This window comes from Mizuhopecten yessoensis, unplaced genomic scaffold, assembly GCF_002113885.1.
Source record: "Mizuhopecten yessoensis strain PY_sf001 unplaced genomic scaffold, ASM211388v2 scaffold10975, whole genome shotgun sequence".
Classification (NCBI taxonomy): Eukaryota; Metazoa; Mollusca; class Bivalvia; order Pectinida; family Pectinidae; genus Mizuhopecten; species Mizuhopecten yessoensis.
The window spans coordinates 950,585-973,328 of NW_018408815.1; the positions used below are offsets into that span (position 1 = coordinate 950,585).

The 22,744-nt window shown below is 36.7% G+C and overlaps 1 protein-coding gene across 3 annotated transcripts in view; it reads left to right on the forward strand.

The window, feature by feature from the left end:
- LOC110464237 (WD repeat-containing protein slp1-like) overlaps positions 1 to 18,794 on the forward strand; it is a 38,054-nt gene extending 19,260 nt beyond the window's left edge. For all 3 annotated transcript variants that reach the window (XM_021519343.1, XM_021519344.1, XM_021519342.1), the window contains 8 exons: positions 575 to 843; positions 8,685 to 8,830; positions 9,521 to 9,701; positions 11,093 to 11,199; positions 11,464 to 11,610; positions 12,325 to 12,411; positions 12,986 to 13,198; positions 17,367 to 18,794. In XM_021519343.1, coding sequence (XP_021375018.1) covers positions 789 to 843; positions 8,685 to 8,830; positions 9,521 to 9,701; positions 11,093 to 11,199; positions 11,464 to 11,610; positions 12,325 to 12,411; positions 12,986 to 13,198; positions 17,367 to 17,486 — 1,056 coding nt within the window. In that variant the 5' untranslated portion in view covers positions 575 to 788 and the 3' untranslated portion in view covers positions 17,487 to 18,794. The remainder of the gene's footprint in view (positions 1 to 574; positions 844 to 8,684; positions 8,831 to 9,520; positions 9,702 to 11,092; positions 11,200 to 11,463; positions 11,611 to 12,324; positions 12,412 to 12,985; positions 13,199 to 17,366) is intronic.
- Positions 18,795 to 22,744: the final 3,950 nt, after the last annotated feature.

Genomic DNA, 22,744 nt, shown 5'->3' on the forward strand with positions numbered 1-22,744 from the left:
TCAGTGGTGTCCAGCCTCCCTCTGGGAATCGCTGAGGTGATCACTGGAGTCTCAGATCCCACATAAATTACTGACAATAACTGAACAATATCATAGATTCAGGCATTGGTCCCAAATCTAATCAGGAAAATAGCTGTTAGTTGATCAATTATTTATATCTTGAATGGTAGACCTTAATGATTAGTTAAAAGGAAAATGGATTGAGCTCATTGTTGATAATATGTACATCTGTAGAGAATTACAATAGATTTCTGAATGTCTTTGTATTTACATGGCTGCTTAATGGTTTTGAAATGCATGCAATGGAAATAATTCACTGTTGTTCAGTTAAATATCACAAAAGCAGCATTCACATTAGAAAAACCTCATTATGCTTAATGACTTGACTTCCTTTTGCAAATGCTCCATTTAAATTGGAGGCAATGGCTTGTGCCATTATTAATCACCTGAATGTACCTACTGTATGAATACATAATACACCTTAACTTTTAATTTGCAGATGGATGAATTCTGTCTTATCTGACATCCTGAATTAATTTTTCACTTTCTTCTTTTCATACAATGTGTGTATCAGCGGAGAGCTAAGCAACCCTGACATGACTGTGTAGCAGCAGAAGGGCGTGATTGAGACCCGACACTGATATTGACGTATGGACATGTGAGGCTGGCTCACACTCGTTTATTTCCGACAAGGAAATAGAGGACCTAGGACACTTGGGACACATCGGAACAGGAGCATCTAGACGATATATCAGAGGACATTAAGCGCTGAGGATACCACAGACAACATGTCACGTAGGAGACTGGAGGCAGCTATATTGGCCGGGCAACAGATCGAGCAAGGTCTGTGAAAAGTTCATCGAACCATTATATATCATATACAGTCTGGTTGTTAACAGATGTCTTCAATTGCCAACTTGAAACTTGAAAAGCCATTGACTATGCTGATAGTCTTCTGTTTTCTCTTTTGATGTTGGCAACTTTTATAACCGTTTCTGTTCAGTAACAATAGATATGAGGATTATAATGTAGTTTTAGTTGTTCACTTTTACACATTGAGATAAAAAAGTGATATAGTATAATGTGTAAACAGGTAGAGGGTATGTAACATAGCTGTAACAAGAGGAGGTTATACATAGCTGTAACAGGAGGAGGTTATATATAGCTGTAACAGGAGGAGGTTATATATAGCTGTAACAGGAGGAGGTTATACATAGCTGTAACAGGAGGAGGTTATATATAGCTGTAACAGGAGGAGGTTATATATAGCTGTAACAGGAGGAGGTTATATATAGCTGTAACAGGAGGAGGTTATATATAGCTGTAACAGGAGGAGGTTATATATAGCTGTAACAGGAGGAGGTTATATATAGCTGTAACAGGAGGAGGTTATATATAGCTGTAACAGGAGGAGGTTATATATAGCTGTAACAGGAGGAGGTTATATATAGCTGTAACAGGAGGAGGTTATATATAGCTGTAACAGGAGGAGGTTATATATAGCTGTAACAGGAGGAGGTTATATATAGCTGTAACAGGAGGAGGTTATATATAGCTGTAACAGGAGGAGGTTATATATAGCTGTAACAGGAGGAGGTTATATATAGCTGTAACAGGAGGAGGTTATATATAGCTGTAACAGGAGGAGGTTATATATAGCTGTAACAGGAGGAGGTTATATATAGCTGTAACAGGAGGAGGTTATATATAGCTGTAACAGGAGGAGGTTATATATAGCTGTAACAGGAGGAGGTTATATATAGCTGTAACAGGAGGAGGTTATATATAGCTGTAACAGGAGGAGGTTATATATAGCTGTAACAGGAGGAGGTTATATATAGCTGTAACAGGAGGAGGTTATATATAGCTGTAACAGGAGGAGGTTATATATAGCTGTAACAGGAGGAGGTTATATATAGCTGTAACAGGAGGAGGTTATATATAGCTGTAACAGGAGGAGGTTATATATAGCTGTAACAGGAGGAGGTTATATATAGCTGTAACAGCTAGAGGTTATATATAGCTGTAACAGGAGGAGGTTATACATAGCTGTAACAGGAGGAGGTTATATATAGCTGTAACAGCTAGGTCAAGGGTTAATATAGCAGAAACAGGTAAGAACTATACATAGCTGTAAACAAACAGGTAGAGATTTTACATAGCTGTAAACAGGTAGAGATTTTACATAGCTGTAAACAGGTAGAGATTATGCATAGCTGTAATCAGGTAGAGATTATACATAGCTGTAATCAGGGAGAGATTATACATAGCTGTAATCAGGTAGAGATTATACATAGCTGTAATCAGGAATCAGGTAGAGATTATACATAGCTGTAATCAGGTAGAGATTAAATATATAAATATATGGCTGTAGCAGGTTGATAGTTACAAGTAACTCTTAAAGGTAGATATAATACAATTTACAGAGAAACAAAAGAAAAAGGAGGTAATATTATAACCATGGTGATAATTTAGGATTAAACTAATGTTAACACAAAGAACACGTCATTATATGAAGTCCTGAAAACAAACAAGATCAAATGAGTTTGTAATTTTTAATTGAAGTGACAGGTGTTTATATACTCGTGTAGGTATTTACCTGTTTGGGGAACCATTATTGACACTTCAGGGTAATGCAAGTTTCGATTGGTTAAGAGTATATATGTACCATGTCAATATTGGAGTGTCTACCTTGGTATTTGAATTTGAGCTCTTCCTGCTGAGATTTACATCATATTAACTGTTCCTGTATTGACTTTATCAAGTGGCAAATTTGAATACTGTCCTTGACATGTAGGCAGTGCTGTTGAAAAGAGTGAAGAATACATTTGTTTCCTGTTCTGTGATATACATGTATTCTGAACATGAAATGGAAAAAAGCATTTGCTTTGTGAACAAATTTTATTTACATTGATTTTCAATGAGCCTAAAGGCCTATCCAATTTGTAACCTGAGCATGTTTGAAAAGATTTAATTGTGATTTAAATCATCAGGACAATATTACATAGCATTAAATACAAGTACCAAAATATTCAGCTTGTTTACTGGAATATGGGAACTGGCTTTAAAAGACATTTAAATTAACCTTGATACGACTAAGTAAAGGGTGTTTTTAACTCGTAAACAGTTTTTGGACCAAAAAAGAAATACCATGGTAATTTCTTTTTAAAAAATATTTGTTTTGCTCATTTAATGTTTGAAGTGCAGTCATTTAAAAATTTGAAATAAAAATAAAAAGATAACAGACAGAGTGTGAAATTTCTCATTGGTTGTTGCAATTATAACTTTTACCAATGGTTTGGTACGAAAATAAGATGTTGTCTCAGAAATAATCAATGTATGACTATAATATATGGAATATGTAACCAGGGTGAGAAAATATTTGGAAAATCACTTACAAAAGCACCAAATATACAAACACATGTTGATTATATCTATTCTACCGCATAAATATGTAATTTAACTTACATTGAGCTGTGTATTTTCTTCAGTATATATGACTGAGATGTGGCCAAGATTAGCCTTTATTTAAATTGCACATGCATACTGCATTTGTCACAGTTATGCATCAATTTATTTTCATGAACTTGGGAGCTGCATGTTCATGACTCGACTCCAGATTGATTGATAGGAGGGTCTTTTGCGTCTTACTTGAATAAACTTGCAGTCAGATGCATTAATCACAATAAATTGTAAAAGTTCTAGAATCAATTTTCGTGTGCATTTTGATCTGTGTTTTCTTAATATAAAACCATTAATTTTAACAATTGCTTGATATTCATTTTCTCAGGTTATGTATCTTTTAAGCGAAATTCAAAATTGTGTGTGTATGACACACTGTTGAATGTCCGATTCTTGTTGAAGACTATCATAGATCTTTTAACATGCTGAAGTTTATTTTGAAAGCTGTTCTGATACTTGATATATAATTGGGTTCCAAAATTGTCAAGTTTTTCCATGGCATGATCACAAAATGGCCTTGTGTATAGCAGTATGGGTATTTAAGTGTGTCCAGTTTTCCTGTACCTGGGTATGTGGTTTCAGCTTTTAAGTCTGGTATCGTGCCACAGAGAAGACATTGACCTCGGAATATTTCTATGTATTTATGTGTCACCATTGTACTGGCGTCATGTCCTGTATGTTTTCTCTAGTACTTTGAACTACTACTTAGTAGATCTAACTGAATCATTTAATCGAGTGAAATTCGAAATGTTTTCTTACAAAAGTCTCTGTTCCAGACACACACAATTTTGTTAAATAAACAAGGAGCACTGCACTGTTGTCCTAGCCTGTATTTAGCGTATTGACAACAGACCATGTCCAGGAGTTGATATATACTTTCAATAATAGCTTTTGTTACCAGCGTACAGCAATATCACTTTCCTTTAACAGTTTTCCAGACAGTATTGCACTCATTTATGGATCTCGTCCTCGTCATTAATACCAGCATGACTGCCTTAACTTTTATTTCCAGGTAATTGCAGTTGATGATGGATACCATGATTGAAAACATAATTACAACACAATTGGCACTATCAGTCTTTGCTGCATGGTTGTTTCCTGTGACAGCTTTGTTGTTTGGTTTCCAGATAACTGGACATGAAAGTTCCAGCCAACATCCATTCCTGTGGTGCATTTCACTATGCCTTGTGTAATGATGAACTATTGATACCTTACAATATATTTTCAATGAATGCATAAATGCCAGACATGTACATATCACTTACCTCCCAGATATAGCTAGTATGGGAATGGTAGCTAGACCATCCACTGGAGAACTAAGACAGCTTTTACTTTTTATCTCTTTTACAATTAAGGTAGTTGAGGTCACCAGCCATGACGTTTTTGCCTTTGTACAACATCTAGGTCAGACTTTTATGTTTTATAGGCTCATAACTCTAACTACTAAAAATCCATCATACTTCAAACTTGATATAATGGATACATGTTGAGGAGTTGTAACACCAATATGTCATATGTACAAGTCACTGTAACCTAAATTCTTTGCTTCACTGACAGGGTTAGTTATTCTGCACACGGCTCAATTTCTTTTGATAGAATTTTGCTTTTTAATCCCCCACTGGCTCCCAGGGGGACTATAGGTCTGCACTCTGCCCATCTTTCTGTAAACACAACATTATTCACACTGCTTCTCCTAAGAACTGCACCAATTAGAGTATTGGTACTTGGTACAAAGAATCTTACATGAAGGAGATGTGAAGTATATAGATAGGAGGTACTCCCCCATTTAATGGAGTAATGCCTTTTATTTAAACAATGTTGTTCACACTACTCCTCCCGTAGTAACACACTGATTTGAATGATTTATGATACAAGTTATACTTACATTAAACGGCTAAGAATAATGTATATGGGTTAGAGTTATCTCCCCATTTAATGGAGTTATGCCTCTTCGTTCAAAAAAATGGTTCGCACTACTCCTTCCAAAGTACTGCATTGATTTAGAAGATACTAAATAATGATACTTAGTACACATAACACTAACACTGATGGATGTGAATAAAGTATAAATAGTAGGTTAACCTCCCCATTTAATGGAGTTATGCCCCTTTGTATTGAACATTATTCACACTACTGCTCCCAAAGTACTGCCCAATTTGAATGATACCTGGTATGCACTTGCATCAAAGCAGATGCAAATTTAGTATGTAAAAAAGAGTTATCTCCCCTATAATTATGCAGTTATTCACGTATGCTTAAAAGCATCATGCAAAGAGCTATTCCTACAGTTGTCTGTGCAGACTGGGTTAATAGTCTGACAGCAGTTCTAATTTAGTGCTCCTGGCCATAGTCAAGCATATTAAATGAGCTGCTGTGATGAGATTGGCTGATCGATTTTAGATTTCAGATTTTTTTAAGGAATTATCATGAATCTTGCTTGGTATACTTTCTACCAAAGCAGATACTTAAGTTTGTTGCTCAGCAAAGTTGATGGGTATTTCATGGGGCTGCTTTGATCAGATTGGCTGTTGGTTTCCAGATGATGTCTTTTGAAGGAATTATCAGATTGCAATAAAACTTGCCAGTAGTGATTGCTCTGCAAAGCCTCATGTTTGAATGTATACATCACACAAGATTGATAGATTTCCTTTATCTTTGCACATGCAAGGTATTGAACATACAACATATTGAATTATTTTATTTATTTTTTACTATCTTTTGTTTGCACTTGGTATTGAATTTATCTGATTTATGTCTCTGTAAACTCTACTGGTATTTCAACATGAGGTAAAAAAGCAAACAAATCTATCTCCAACTCAGCTGCTATTCTATAAACTAGCAAAATGATGTCAACACATTCGTTTGTCTACCAGTAAACAGAGAATGATTTCTGTGACATAGTCTTGTTGCTGTGCATAATGAACCCTTATCTGTTATAACTACAGTTGTACACCAGGGCCCAGTTGTTCAAAAGGTGGGTAGCTTAATCACTATTTAACGACATTTTTCAACCTTTCATAAATCCGTTAAAAAACCCGGTAAAATCTCACAATTTTGAATGTGAATTCACTCTACTAAACATTTGATATTTGGAAAGTTGTAACTAATTCAATGGTTGCTTTTTAAAGTTACACAAAAATTGAATGCGCTAAACACTTTTTGAACAACTGGGCTCAGGATGGTAAATAGTTAATGAAGGAACCTATAACAGATGTGTCTCATACTCAAGACAGATCCTAGACAGGAACTCCAGTCTTAGAAACACCATAATAATATAGGTTAATTGAATAAAGATTTTTTATTAAATAAAAAAAGAACAGAAGGAGAAGAAGCAACCACAAATTACACTGCTCACACAATACAATTGGTGTTAGATTGGAAATAGGGTTTACAGTCGGCAGTATTGATACGCTGCTGATGTATGTCAAAGGATGGTAATACAGACTGGTAACGCACAGTACTAAATAATGTAATTAGTCTGAGGTACTGTAAAGTACTGCCAGAGAACCATCGCTACCATGGTGTGTTAATTAGTGATGTAGGACCAGACGAGGTGTTAGTGGTATCACAAAATGGATGTGCAGAGTTGTTTGAAAGGTAAGGATATGGTAGTTTCACAGAACTTTTGACTACTTAAGAAATTACACCTTTGGCATATGTTTTTGGACCAGACAGCACTGTACAATATAGGTAACATAGGTAGCTCAATAGACAGAGGATCCCGAGCACTGTACCACTGTACAATATAGGTAACATAGGTAGCTCGATAGACAGAGGATCCTGAGCACTGTACCACTGTACAATATAGGTAACATAGGTAGCTCAATAGACAGAGGATCCTGAGCACTGTACCACTGTACAATATAGGTAACATAGGTAGCTCAATAGACAGAGGATCCTGAGCACTGTACCACTGTACAATATAGGTAACATAGGTAGCTCAATAGACAGAGGATCCTGAGCACTGTACCACTGTACAATATAGGTAACATAGGTAGCTCAATAGACAGAGGATCCTGAGCACTGTACCACTGTACAATATAGGTAACATAGGTAGCTCAATAGACAGAGGATCCTGAGCACTGTACCACTGTACAATATAGGTAACATAGGTAGCTCAATAGACAGAGGATCCTGAGCACTGTACCACTGTACAATATAGGTAACATAGGTAGCTCAATAGACAGACGATCCTGAGCACTGTACCACTGTACAATATAGGTAACATAGGTAGCTCAATAGACAGACGATCCTGAGCACTGTACCACTGTACAATATAGGTAACATAGGTAGCTCAATAGACAGACGATCCTGAGCACTGTACCACTGTACAATATAGGTAACATAGGTAGCTCAATAGACAGACGATCCTGAGCACTGTACCACTGTACAATATAGGTAACATAGGTAGCTCAATAGACAGACGATCCTGAGCACTGTACCACTGTACAATATAGGTAACATAGGTAGCTCAATAGACAGACGATCCTGAGCACTGTACCACTGTACAATATAGGTAACATAGGTAGCTCAATAGACAGACGATCCTGAGCACTGTACCACTGTACAATATAGGTAACATAGGTAGCTCAATAGACAGACGATCCTGAGCACTGTACCACTGTACAATATAGGTAACATAGGTAGCTCAATAGACAGACGATCCTGAGCACTGTACCACTGTACAATATAGGTAACATAGGTAGCTCAATAGACAGACGATACTGAGCACTGTACCACTGTACAACATAGGTATCATAGGTAGCTCAATAGACAGAGGATCCTGAGCACTGTACCACTGTACAATATAGGTAACATAGGTAGCTCGATAGACAGAGGATCCTGAGCACTGTACCACTGTACAATATAGGTAGCATAGGTAGCTCGATAGACAGAGGATCCTGAGCAAAAAGTGTACCACTGTACTACAGAGTGAAGGGGATTAGTTTGTTAGATCACATTGTATTATATAATCCTAAATGTTCCCTCATGGCAAACAATATTAAATGGGGATGTAAAATGTTGGTCCAGTGTACCTAGCATAGACAAAATGTCTCATGTTATCACAAAGACAAGAATCGAGCCCGCTGATGAAATCTGTCCCTCCTACAGCTCTGAATCCTCCAGGCTAACATAACTTAATCAAATTACTTGAAATTATAAGTAGAAAGCATAAATGTAGATGTTGGAAGACATTTGCTTATGTTTTCTTTTCTTTTCAGGAAAATCATGGCCACAACAATATACAGGTATGCAGATCATCAAGGAGGTATATTTTGACATTGATTCCCTAGGCCCTGTCTACAGTTTACAGTACTCATATGATGGGGAGTCCCTTGCCGTTGGATTTGGCAACGGTGCAATCCGTGTAAGTTATCACCCATTCATGTTATGAAATCAGAGAAGAATTACAAATTGTACTTGTAAATGTCCATATTATGAATAAATTGACATATCACAATACCAGTAATGAAATATTTTGATCAGGAATAATATATTTATAAAATAATAAAATGTAACCAGTGCTGTAGCCAAGTGCACGTCGTATGGGTGTTTTTAATTCAAATATTGTAAAAAGAAAGAAAAGGAAAAAACAATGATTGTATAATATATTGATTTTACAGTGATAGTTTTTCTAGGCACATTAAGATAACATCTAAAATGTTTACAATTACATAACCTGGCCAGATCTGCCAACACCCTGTTTAACCTTTCTTACCTCTTACTTAATAATAGCCTCTCCCTTCCTTTGTGGCATTGATGGACCTAGTGTAGAAATGAGGGAGGTCTAAACCATAATAGAATGATTGATTAGCTACACTTCACCAATATTGATTGTACATTTATTTGATTATTCTGAGGCGTGCAATATATCATTTTTAAAAGCCAGGTTTGTTAATCAGTGCTGCTATTGATATTTAAATTTACATCAAGGTAATAAATATTTACACACAAAAAAACTTGGCTTTATTAGTTTCTGATAAAATCCGTTTAACGTTTGTATGATCACAGTTAATATTGACTGTGATAGATGACACATTGAATTTATTTTTTACAGTTATACGAGTCCAGGACTGGCGAGTTTATTAAAGAACTGAGGAAGCCACGGTATGGAGGCCTACAGATCATGTGCCTGCGTTTCCATACCAAAGTCCATCACATTCTCCTGGCAAGTACTGCAGACGGCAAGGTGTTTGAATGTAACACCAAAGACGACAGCATCGCTGAAGTGATCTCAGGTCAGTCCTACTGGTCACTAGCCTTCCTGGTCAATCTCACAGATCACCAAGCCGGTATCTCTCATTGGTCAGCTTCACTGGTGACTGCCCTTCCTGGTCAATCTCACAGGTCACCTACTCAGTATATCTCATTGGTCAGTCTCACAGGTCACTTACCCGGTATCTCTCATTGGTCAGCTTCACTGGTCACTTGCCTCAATGGTCAGTCTCACAGGTCACTTACCCTGTATCTCTCATTAGTCAGCTTCACTGGTCACTTGCCTCAATGGTCTGTCTTACTAAGATGCCTTGTACATGTATATCTATATAAAATACTTACCAGATATATTGCCATAGAAATGTTTCTTATAGGCCTATCAAAAATTTGTCAAATATTTTGGTATGGAAATTAAGCATAAATTTGTTCATTTTTTTGGTTTTACCAAAACAACTTGCTTAAATGTCATGTGACTTTATGGAAACTTGATGAGCATGTAACAAGCACAATGATTCAATCAAAGTTGACTGGATTCAGAAGAAACTTGCTCAATAATTAAATTATACCAAGACAAAGGCTGAGTTTGAAGTTGAGCAAAATCTGTGCTTAATCAATTAACATACTGTGCTGTGATTGGCCGAAGGTTTTCGCTCAGTAATTTGATGAAATATGATTTTGATGAAACTAAGTCAATATTTACACTATTAACAAAATCTGCCAGTAATTGATAAGCGCTCAGATATATACATGGTATGTTGATTTAATGATCTAGGATGATTCGAGGCAGAGGGAGGCAATACCAATTTTTTTATTATTTGAATTATGGGTAAAGAGAAGCAATTCCTTTTCTATACAATTATGGATTTTCCAAAGGTAGATGACTTAAAGGATATATAGCATATATTCCTTCAGCTTAAATGGGTAAAGTGTTTTGTCCTTTCACCACATCCTAGAAATACTTTAACTTTACTGAAGAATTATAGTACAAATGTGGTTTGTTCTTGTCACATTTGTCATATTTTAACATGAGAATGCAACAAAAGGATTTTTAGCATATTAGTTTGAGATATGCGTTTAGCAGATCAATAAGTATGCAGTTGTCTTATTAAGTCATCTGCTAAATATTCACTTGAACTGTAAACTGCCCAATGAAATCGATTTGTAAAACAAACAACACTGTCCAATGAAATCTATTTGTAAAACAAACAACACTGTCCAATGAAATCTATTTGCAAAAAATAAAAATAAATAAAAAATAAAAAATTTGTATATAACAACTATACATGTAGGAAATATAAGGTCAATTTTAAATTACCATGGAGAAATGGCTGCTATTTCATCATGAAAATGTGCTTATGCATGTTTAAAAAAAATTCTTTTGTTTTAAAATTCATTTTCATTGTTTTATTTACAGAAAAGGGAAATGAGATCAACTGTCTTGATTTTGATATCGATGGTTTAAGTTTTGCCACAGGAGGAAAGGATTTAGCCATACGTATCTATGATGCAAAAACGTACAAGGTGTTTATATACTTTATTCATGAAGATAATAAAATTAAAATTATTAAAACAAATGTAATGTCAGGACTCCTAACTTGGTAAGTGTTATACCTAATAAAGGCTATACTACACACAGGATTGACCAGGATCAGCAGTTTTAACAGAGGCTCGTGTAAATAAACCATGAGGTTTGATTTCTTCTTTAACTGTGAAGAATATTTTGTTACAATTCAGATTCCATACTACACAAAAGTCTTGACTGTCATATGCTTATCTCTGTTTCAGATACTTAATACTTATAAGGGTTTCAGCATTAAAGAAAACCATAGTGAAATAGATTCAGCAGGGTGTTCCATGAGGGTGTTTGCACTGAAGTACCACCCAGAGATTGAGAACATATTTGTTACTGGAGGCTGGGACAGCCACCTTAAGGTATTGTTTGGTTTGTAATTCCCCCACCCAGAAACGTTGGGGTGAAAGTTTGGGGGAAGGAGCTCACATTGTCACATTGTCTATGTTCATAAGTCATCTCTCTAATACTGTCTTAATTTGGGGTCAGATTTTCTTTAAACCTCATACAGTGATTAAAATGGTAGCTTGAATTGATTTGCACTTCCTCAAGGTCGAGGTCACTGATACTATAAATAAATAAAATCTTAGGACAGTGACTTTATCTCTCCAGTACCTTTGTTAAATGCTGTGGATTTCGTAAAAATCCTCATTTGTGGTAAAGTATCAAGATAGCTTGAACAAGTTCCTCAAACAAGTCAAAAATCAACATTACTATGAAGAGAAAATCTTCCTGTAGAGATGTCATCTCCCAAACACCTTCATTTGTGACCAGCTTTGATTTCCCTGTAACTTCAAATAGAGGTTAAATACCAAAATATTTCATGTTTCAACATATTAAACTATACATTTAATGATGTTGGTAGTGTGGACAGAATAAATCAATTTTTGGACAAAACAGTAAAACATTACATGACATAAATCAACATCAAACTAAATAAAATTCTGTGATCAGTAATGTAACAATATAATGTGATTACTTTAGGACCTCCTATATATGTTGCTTGATTTGTGAGAAGATAATCACATTTTTTTCAGAATTAACAAAAAAAACACCTATGCATTATACATATCCAGATTTGGGATGATCGATGCGTAGACGGACAAGCAGTGGTACGGACAATACATGGACCACATATCTGTGGAGACAGCCTGGATATTAAGGTATAAATAATATACCAGACAAGAAAAAACGTTTTCCTATGTTTAAAAAATCGTGTATTACTGATTCTTAAGATTGGAGATATCTAGAAATATTACTGTACACCAGGAAACTCTCATCAAGTCTGACTTTTGTCTAGGTACACCAGTAAACTCCATATTCCCCCAGTGATAACTTCACATGTTCCATTTGATTACTATTTATATATGTTGTTTTCTAACATTTGCTGTGGTGATAAATTTACCCTCAAATGGTGATGAAAATTTCCTGATATACAGTGTGCTGATCCACCTTGATGTCTTTACACAAGTTAGTCTCGAACACAACACTAGGACATCTGCCGCCATTTGATTCCTTCAATCACAACTGAATTACAATACAGTGCTGATCAGCTTATGAGTAATTTATGTACTAACAAAAAAGGAAAATGTTACAAATATCCAGAATGGATTTATTTCCCCTTAGACAGTATATGAGATGTACTTAGCTCCGAGTCAGTCGTTGATCATAGTATTACGTAGTACCTAAGAGTGAGAGATACATGTAGATTGTAAGATGACTTGTTTCTTTTTACAGGGTTATGAGATATTGACAGGTTCTTGGAGAAAGAAAGATGCTCTACAGATATGGGACTATTCTTCAGGCAAGGTTAAGACAGAGGTGAACTTTGAACTTGGCGGTTGTGATGGGTCCTACCTGTACTGTGGCCAATTCTGTGACAATGATGTCATCATGGCAGCCGGTAGTGGCACCAAAAGTTGTGAGGCAATCAACAGGAACACAGGAAAGGTAATCAACAGAATCTTTGAGACAATAATGCTGTGCTAGCAGTGCACCTTCTGTCCATCAGTTCTGGTCAAGGAACCAGATACATATTTGTGTACTGAACACTCGTATAAAGTTTCTTACAATTAAAAAAAAATAAAAAATGATATGTTAAAGGGTGTGTGAATGGGAAAAGTGTTGACAAGTGGGATAAAACGTTTAGTAGGGGGATAAAACGTCTAGTAGGGGGATAAAGTGTCTAGTAGGGGAATAAAACGTCTAGTAGGGGGATAAAACGTCTAGTAGGGGGATAAAGTGTCTAGTAGGGGAATAAAGTGTCTAGTAGGGGGATAAAGTGTCTAGTAGGGGAATAAAACGTCTAGTAGGGGGATAAAACGTTTAGTAGGGGGATAAAACGTCTAGTAGGGGGATAAAGTATCTAGTAGGGGGATAAAACGTCTAGGAGGGGGATAAAGTGTCTAGTAGGGGGATAAACGTCTAGTAGGGGGATAAAACGTTTAGTAGGGGGATAAAACATCTAGTAGGGGGATAAAACATCTAGTAGGGGGATAAAGTGTCTAGTAGGGGGATAAACGTCTAGTAGGGGGATAAAGTGTCTAGTAGGGGGATAAAACGTCTAGTGGGAGGATTAAACGTCTAGTAGGGGGATAAAACGTCTAGTAGGGGGATTAAACGTCTAGTAGGGGGATAAAGTGTCTAGGAGGGGGATAAAAGGACTAGGAGGGGGATAAAAGGACTAGGAGTGGGATAAAGTGTCTAGGAGTGGGAAAAGTGTCTAGGAGGGGGATAAAAGGACTAGGATTGGGATAAAGTGTCTATGAGTGGGATAAAGTGTCTATGAGTGGGATAAAGGGTCTAGGAGTGGGATAAAGGGTCTAGGAGTGGGATAAAGTGTCTATGAGTGGGATATAGGGTCTAGGAAGGGTGTTAAAGGGACTAGGAGGAGGATACATGTCTATGATGGGGATAACTTGTCTAGGAGTGGGATAAAGTGTCAAGGAGTGGGATAAAAGGTCTAGGAGTGGGAAAGGTGTCTATGATGGGGATAACGTTTCTAGGAGGGGGATAAAAGGACTAGGAGGAGGATAACTTGTCTAGGAGTGGGATAAAGTGTCTAGGATTGGGATAAAAGGTCTAGGAGTGGGAAAGGTGTCTATGATGGGGATAACGTTTCTAGGTGGGGGATAAAAGGACTAGGAGTGGAATAAAGTATCTAGGCGGGAGATAAAAGGACCAGGAGTGTGATAAAGTGTCTTGGAGTGGGATCAAGTGTCTAGGAGTGGGATAAAGCGACGAGGAGTGGGATAAAGGGTGAATGAGTGGGATAAGAGTCTATAAGTGTTGATAAAGTGTCAAGGAGTGGTATAAAGGGACTAGGTGGGGGATAAAGTGTCTAGGAGTGGGATAAAGGGACTCTGAGGGGGATGAAGTGTCTAGGAGTGGGATAAAGGGTCTAGGAGTGAGATAAAGTGTCTAGGAGTGAGATAAAGGGACAAGGCACGGGATAAAGGATGTAGGAGTGGGATAAAGGGTGTAGGAGTGGGATAAGAGTAGAAGTGTTGATAAAGTGTCTAGGAGTGGGATGAAGGGAGGGGGATAGGGGGGGGGGATAAATGGTCTAGGAGTGGGATAAAGTGTCTAGGAGTGGGATAAAGGGACTCGGAGTGAGATAAAGAGTCTAGGAGTGGGATAAAGGGACAAGGCAAGGTATAAAGGATGTAGGAATGGGATAAGAGTCTAGAAGGGTTGATAAAGTGTCTAGGAGTTGGATGAAGGGACTAGGTGGAGGATAAATGGTCAAGGAGTGGGATAAAGTGTCTAGAGGGGGATAAAGGGTCTAGGAGTGAGATAAAGTGTCTAGGAGTGTGATAAAGGGACAAGGCACGGGATAAAGGATGTAGGAGTGGGATAAGGTCTAGGAGGGGGATAAAATGTCTGGGAGGGAGATTAAGTGTCAAGGAGGGGGATAAAAGGTCTAGGAGGGAGATAAAGTGTCAAGGAGGGGGATAAAAGGTCTAGGAGTGGGGTAAAGTGTCTACGTGGGGAATAAAAGGTCTAGGAGTGGGATAAAGGGTCTAGGAAGGGGAGGAAGGGACTAAATGGGTGATAAAAGGTCTGGGAGGGATATAAAGGGACAAGGAATGGGAGTAACGGTGTAGGGGTGGGATAAGTGTCTAGGAGGAGTATAAAGTGTTTAGGAGCTAGATAAACTAACAAGGAGTGGGATAAAAGGACAAGGAGGGGATAAAGGGTCTAGGAGTGGGATAAGTGTCTATGAGAGGGATAACGTGTCTACGAGTTGGATAACATGTCTAGGAGTGGGATAAAGGTACTAGGAGTGGGATTAAGGGTCTAGGAGTTGGATAAAGGGTCTAGGAGTTGGATAAAGGGTCTAGGAGTTGGTTAAAGGATGAAGAGGTTTGATAAGGTCTAGGAGTAGGATAAAGGGTCTAGGAGTGTGATAAGGTCTAACAGTGGAATAAAGGGTCTATGGGTGGGGTAAAGTGTCTAGGAGTGGGATAAGGTCTAGGAGTGGGATAAAGGAACTAGGAGTGGGATAAAGGGTCTAGAAGGGGGATTAAGGTTCTTGGAGGAGGGGTTAAGGGTCTAGGAGTGGATTAAAGGGTTTTGGAGTGGGGTCAAGGGTATAGCAGTGGGATAAAGGGCAATGGCATCTCATAAAGGGTCTAGGAATAGCATAAAAGGGTCTTTGTGTGAGACAAAGGGTCCAACGGTGTCATCAAGGTCTGAGGATTAGATAAAATGGTCCCTGGGTGTGACATTCTCACTTTGTCTAGAAGTGTTGATAAAGTGTCTAGCAGTGTGGTAAAGACTCCTGTAATGAAAAATGTAGGGATGTGTTCAGGTGTAAAGGAATAGGAGTTTCAGTGGATTTGATATAAAGGGAAATTAGGGTTTGATTAAGGGTCTTGGGATGTGATAAAAGATTAGGAATTAAAGGGTCACAAGTGTTAACATTGTTATCCAGAAGTGTTTCAACAAAACGAGAATCTTGTTATATCATATTGCTGATAAACAAAAACACTGCATTTATTACTAGATATGAGACAAGTTCCAAAGGGTTAGACTTTGTATGATACTGTGATAGGTATTGTATGATACTGTGATAGGTATTGCATGCTACTGTGATAGGTATTGTATGATACTGTGATAGGTATGGTATGATACTGCGATAGGTATTGTATGATACTGTGATAGGTATTGCATGCTACTGTGATAGGTATTGTATGATACTGTGATAGGCATTGTATGATACTGTGATAGGTATTGCATGCTACTGTGATAGGTATTGTATGATACTGTGATAGGGATTGCATGCTACTGTGATAGGTATTGTATGATACTGTGATAGGTATGGTATGATACTGTGATAGGTATTGTATTATACTGTGATAGGTATTGTATGATACTGTGATAGGTATTGTATGATCCTGTGATAGGTATTTTTATGATACTGTGATAGGTTTTTGTATGATACTGTGATAGGTATGGTATGATACTGTGATAGGTATTTTTATGATACTGTAATAGGTATTTGTATGATACTGTGATATGTATTGTATGATACTGTGATAGGTATTGTATGATACTGTGATAGGTAGTGTATGATACTGTGATAGGTATGGTATGATACTGTGATAAGTATTTGTATGATACTGTGATAGGTATGGTATGATACTGTTATAGGTATTTGTTTGATACTGTGATAGGTATTTGTTTGATACTGTGATAGGTATTGTATGATACTGTGATAGGTATTGTATGATACTGTGATAGGTATTGTATGATACTGTGATATGTATTGTATGATACTGTGATAGGTATTTGTATGATACTGTGATAGGTATTGTATGATACTGTGTTAGGTATGGTATGATACTGTGATAGGTATGGTATGGTACTGTGATAGATATTGTATGATACTGTGATAGGTATTTGTATGATACTGTGAAAGGTATTGTATGATACAGTGATAGGTATTGTATGATACTGTGATAGGTATGGTATGAGACTGTGATAGGTATTGTATGATACTGTGATAGGTATTGTATGATACTGTGTTAGGTATGGTATGATACTGTGATAGGTATTTGTATGATACTGTGATAGGTATTGCCAGTTTGGTTATTGGTTTGTTTCTATTTAACAGATGGTTGGTGAGGTGAAGTTTGATAAGGCAGTGATCGCCATGGACACGGTGGCTGGGGGTCGCTTGTTTGCCTGTGGAGGAGAGGACAAAAAATTTGTATTAGGTGCACTGTCAGACTAACATATATCATGGCTGATACAGTTACATACCACATATTATTGACAAGTGTGAAGGGAGAGAATACATGGAGACTTAAATAGAATCATTCAAGTTTCTGCGATATACATGTATGAGGGTTTCAGGAAAATACACTACTGAAAATATTTTTGAATCAACTGCAACAGGGTATTTTCCTGGATTTATTCAGTAAACAAGATATGTTGTGATAGGTATTGCTTGTGATTTAAATGTATTTTTGCAAGATACTTGTATGAACAGAAGACTAAACTTTGTGATTTAAGTTAATTTACACCATAGCATTACAGATTTATTCATGTTTATGATGTTATGGTGATGAAATTCCGTCCTATTAAGCCATGCACCACCACTATCTGTTGAGAAATGTCCTTTTGTATTCTTGCCTTCACTGGAAGGGAAGACCCCTCTGTATAAAGTGTGGGATATTTTTGTACCTACATGTATATAGTTTAAGTATTCCTTTGAGTATGCCTTGTTACACCGAGTTAACTGTTTCTATAGTCCATTTATCATGGTTCATTTCCTCATTCAAAAACTCATTAAACTGTGAAAATTTAGTTCGTTAAAAGAACATGGTATTGACATATTTTCGTAACAAAATCATGTCCTAATATTTCATGTTTCCTGGACTTGCGTTTTATTTTCTGTCATCCCTATAGAAATTGCAATCCCTCATTGGGAGCCACCACAGATATTACATTTACAACACTTTGTTGTCAACCAGCAACAGACATCAGTCACATGGCTACACAGTGACTACAGTTAAAAAGAAAACAAATTCATTTCAACATGCCAAAATCCATCCTCTTTGATAGAGCCTGAAAAATAGAAAGTAGATGCCCGTCTGAGAAATATGAAAACAACAAAAAATTGGCTTATCTTTTGCTTGTTTATAGATTTTAAGCTATAACTAGATACATGTGCTGTGAGGAGTTTATATTGGAAAAAACTAAAGCTAAACATTTAAAAATAAAAAAATAAAATCACTGATAAAGAAACTTTGTTGGCAATATCAACGGAGCACTTATCACTGTATTGGTAATTTCAACTTGCAGTTGCTGATCGAAAATAGTACCTTTCAAGTGCAATTTATGGTTATAAAGAAATTGAAGTCGGTGGAAGGGAGGTAACTGTATTACAGAGACCCTTCCGAAATTTGTCATTTCTGCTAAGTTCAGCATTCATAAGAAAGTTATGTCAGTAATCTACTGTGATAATACCAGACAACGTGTCAAAGATCTGATTTAGATTATTAAAAAATACCTGTAATGAATAAATATGCTTTGTAAGTGTTTGTGTTTGTTTATTATTATCATTACAGTGTAAATAAAAATACATTTTCCCCTACCCCTACCAGCATTACACAATTATTGCCCTTGGTATTTCACAACACTAATCATGTTTCACCAGGAAAAAAAGCCCAAGCGTTTGTCTTTACCAGTTATATAAGCTATGAAAATTGGGGAAAACAGGTCAATGTTATCTTAATAAAAAAATAGCAATTTATTTGGAAATGGAGCAGTTTAGTTGTGATTCAAAAATATACCAAATGATTTGGTAAGAAGTTTAAATACCATGTAAAATAAGACGTTTTGTTTTATGATATGAGATTTTCTATTTATGACTCGCCAATGTGAACGCACTAAATACTGTGAATTATTTGAGTTATCTCCCGTTGCCTAGGTCTCGCGACAACGGTAGCTCGCAAAATAAGTGTTCAGTGAGTGTTTGTGTTCAAAACACACTTCAACATTTATTATTCATACCAAACCGACGAATCTTATTCCGAAAAGTAGCTATTTTAAAATGACTTATAATTTATTTCCCGGTAATTATGTGGTTAAATATTTGGGTTTTATTCATTTTTTTTACACTAAACAGACCAATCAACAGGATTAGTGTGAAAAAGGCTGTGTTATTTTGATAGCCCTGACGTTTTCTTATTTTGACAGCAGCAATAGAGTAATTTATCAGTTTTGTTGGCGGGAAATGGACCATATGTTCACTGAAGACCGTGCATTTAAGGAAAACGCAATAAAGAAAATATTCTTAGTTTCTTAATAAACAACGATTTTTATTATCTCATTGTATGTGTGTTGCTTTTTAAAATATATTATTTTTGCCATACGAAATGACTATCAAAGACTTTTGTCTAATCAGGGAGAACTACTAAGTATTACTCGCTCAGAATTAAGTGTGCAATATTTCATTCTGGGTTCGATATTTTCTGTCGTGATAACGAGTAACTGCCCTTTAGACATTTTCTCTAAATCTTACAGCATGAATTTGGCTATTTTTCTATACTAACAACTTTTTCGTGAGTAAATGTAAAAGAAAGTATTAATTTCAAAACCTACAATTCTCCCCTCTCTGAAAAATATGCTGCAAGCTGGAATTAGGATTTCATCGCCATTTTGATTTTGGCGAGATAAAAATAGGACTCGCCCATTTTAAAGTGTTCTGGTTTACGGCTTATTGGGTGTTATAATAAATTATATTTTGTGTTGCGGTTAACAGACTAATGTGTTATAATAAGCGTTATGTGCTGTGGTTTGCTTTGTTGTATACTGTGTATAATGATTTGCCTTAATTATTGAATCGTGGCTTGCGACATGCTTTGTGTGATTATGTGATACGTATTTTTAGCGTAAATTTTCTGTTATTATTTGCCGACCAGAGCTTTATTTTCCCGATTCCAACCGATGCAAGCAAACGACCAGGCCCTAACGACACATTAAGGCTGTGAACAATCTGGACTAGTTCTTGTACCATAATATCTTCAATCGCCTGAGAAAATCTTATACTTTGAAGAAAACATGTTATTCCTGATTGCTTTAGGGGAATCAGACACACTGGTCGTGATAAAGGGCTATTTCAACAACTGACCAGCTTGCTAACTGACCAACACGTCAATTTGTAAATATGCACAGGGGTTTAGATCATCACGTTAACGTAATTGAATGTAGAATATCGTGGATCACGCTATCGTCGTTATGTTTGGTGAGAATAGACTCACGATATTCCATGTGTAGGACACATTCATCACTCTCGTTACACAAAGAATTTGATTTAATTTAATGGATATTTAATAACACGCAAATTAGATTTGCATTGCTTTATCAGTTTCGAATGATTAATATCAACTAAACTGCTTTTTAAACAAAACTAGTATCATATAAGTTTAACGTTGTAATGAATATCGATTATGATACAGACAGGTCGTCCTTCATCCAGACTAATCCCCCCTAGACAAGCTGGTACGCTGGTGTGGTACGTTAACTTCTCCCCGGAATACCACTTCAACATCAAGTAACAAAACAGGAAACACACTGACAATATCACCGACATGATAACTGTGTGGTCAAAAATCAAAACGGTCATTACTGCACCACCAAAACAACAAAGAAACTTGACACAAACAGGTCAACACGAAGCAAACACACAACGACCCTAATCAGCTATTACCATACCACAAAGACTGTACAGGTTTGTGTATGTGTTAATCAATTATAGGCAACGACGACAATATTTGATAACCGATCGCAAAATTAAATGCGTTATGCACATCTACATATGCTTACTAATGCTAAAGTGAAGTTTCATAAATACTTGGCCTGAAGTTTATGCGAAAAAAAATTCCGGAAACCATTTGGCAGAAGTCAATAAGTCCCCCACCTCGTTTTAGGGACTTCGTTACCACACACCAGCGCATACAGAGGCTGATCGTCTTAGGACGTGTCAAAATGTGGCGTGGTCCAAATGATTTCTTATTTATTTATTTTGTTTAGAAATGAGATATTCTTTGAAATTCACGAATGTAAAGAGGACAATTGATAGACTTATCTTAAAAAGTCTCCAGGGGATTACAACTATGGACAACCGTCGCCAATCTACCAAAAAATAACGTATATCAAGCCAACCTTAAGTCAAATACCCAACATAGGAGTTGAATTGCTATATACCAGTAAAACTATATAAATATCCCATTCTTAGACAACAATTACCGTACCATCAACACTATGTGATAACTACATTCCTAGACAAGTATTACAATACCAGAAAAACTATATGGGAAGTACACCCCTATAAAACTATAGCTGTACGTCAAAACAACATCAGAATAACATCCCTAGATAACAATTACTACAAAAACCATGTAAACACCGCATCCATACATTGTCATTAACTTACCACCAAAACCGTGTAAGACTCACATCTCTAAACAAACATACACGTACCACCAAAACCGTGTAATAATCACATCTCTAAACAAACATACACGTACCACGAAAACGTGTGAGACTCGCATCTCTAAACAAACATACACGTACCACCAAAACGTGTGAGACTCGCATCTCTAAACAAACATACACGTACCACCACAACCGTGTAAGACTCGCATCTCTAAACAAACATACACGTACCACCAAAACCGAGTAATAATCACATCTCTAAACAATATGAACGTACCACCAAAACCGTGTAAGACTCGCATCTCTAAACAAACATACACGCAACACCAAAACCGTGTAATAATCATATCTCTAAACAAACATAAACGCACCACCAAAACCGTGTAATTATCACATCTCTAAACAAACATACACGTACCACCAAAACGTGTGAGACTCGCATCTCTAAACAAACATACACGTACCACCAAAACCGAGTAATAATCACATCTCTAAACAAACATTAACGTACCACCAAAACCGTGTAAGACTCGCATCTCTAAACAAACATACACGTACCACCAAAACGTGTGAGACTCGCATCTCTGAACAAACATACACGTACCACCAAAACGTGTGAGACTCGCATCTCTGAACAAACATACACGTACCACCAAAACCGAGTGATAATTACATCTCTAAACAAATATGAACGTACCACCAAAACCGTGTAATTATCACATCTCTAAACAAACATACACGTACCAACAAAACCGTGTGAGACTCACATCTCTAAACAAACATACACGTACCACCAACACCGTGTAGTAATCACATCTCTAAACAAACATGAACGTACCACCAACACCGTGTAATAATCACATCTCTAAACAAACATTAACGTACCACCAAAACCGCGTAATAATCACATCTCTAAACAAAGATACACGTACCACCAAAACCGTGTAATAATCACATCTCTAAATAACCATTAACGTATCTCTTAACAACCTTAAACGTACCACCAAAAGCATTTGAAAATCTTAATCCTACACTAGCACCTTCCCT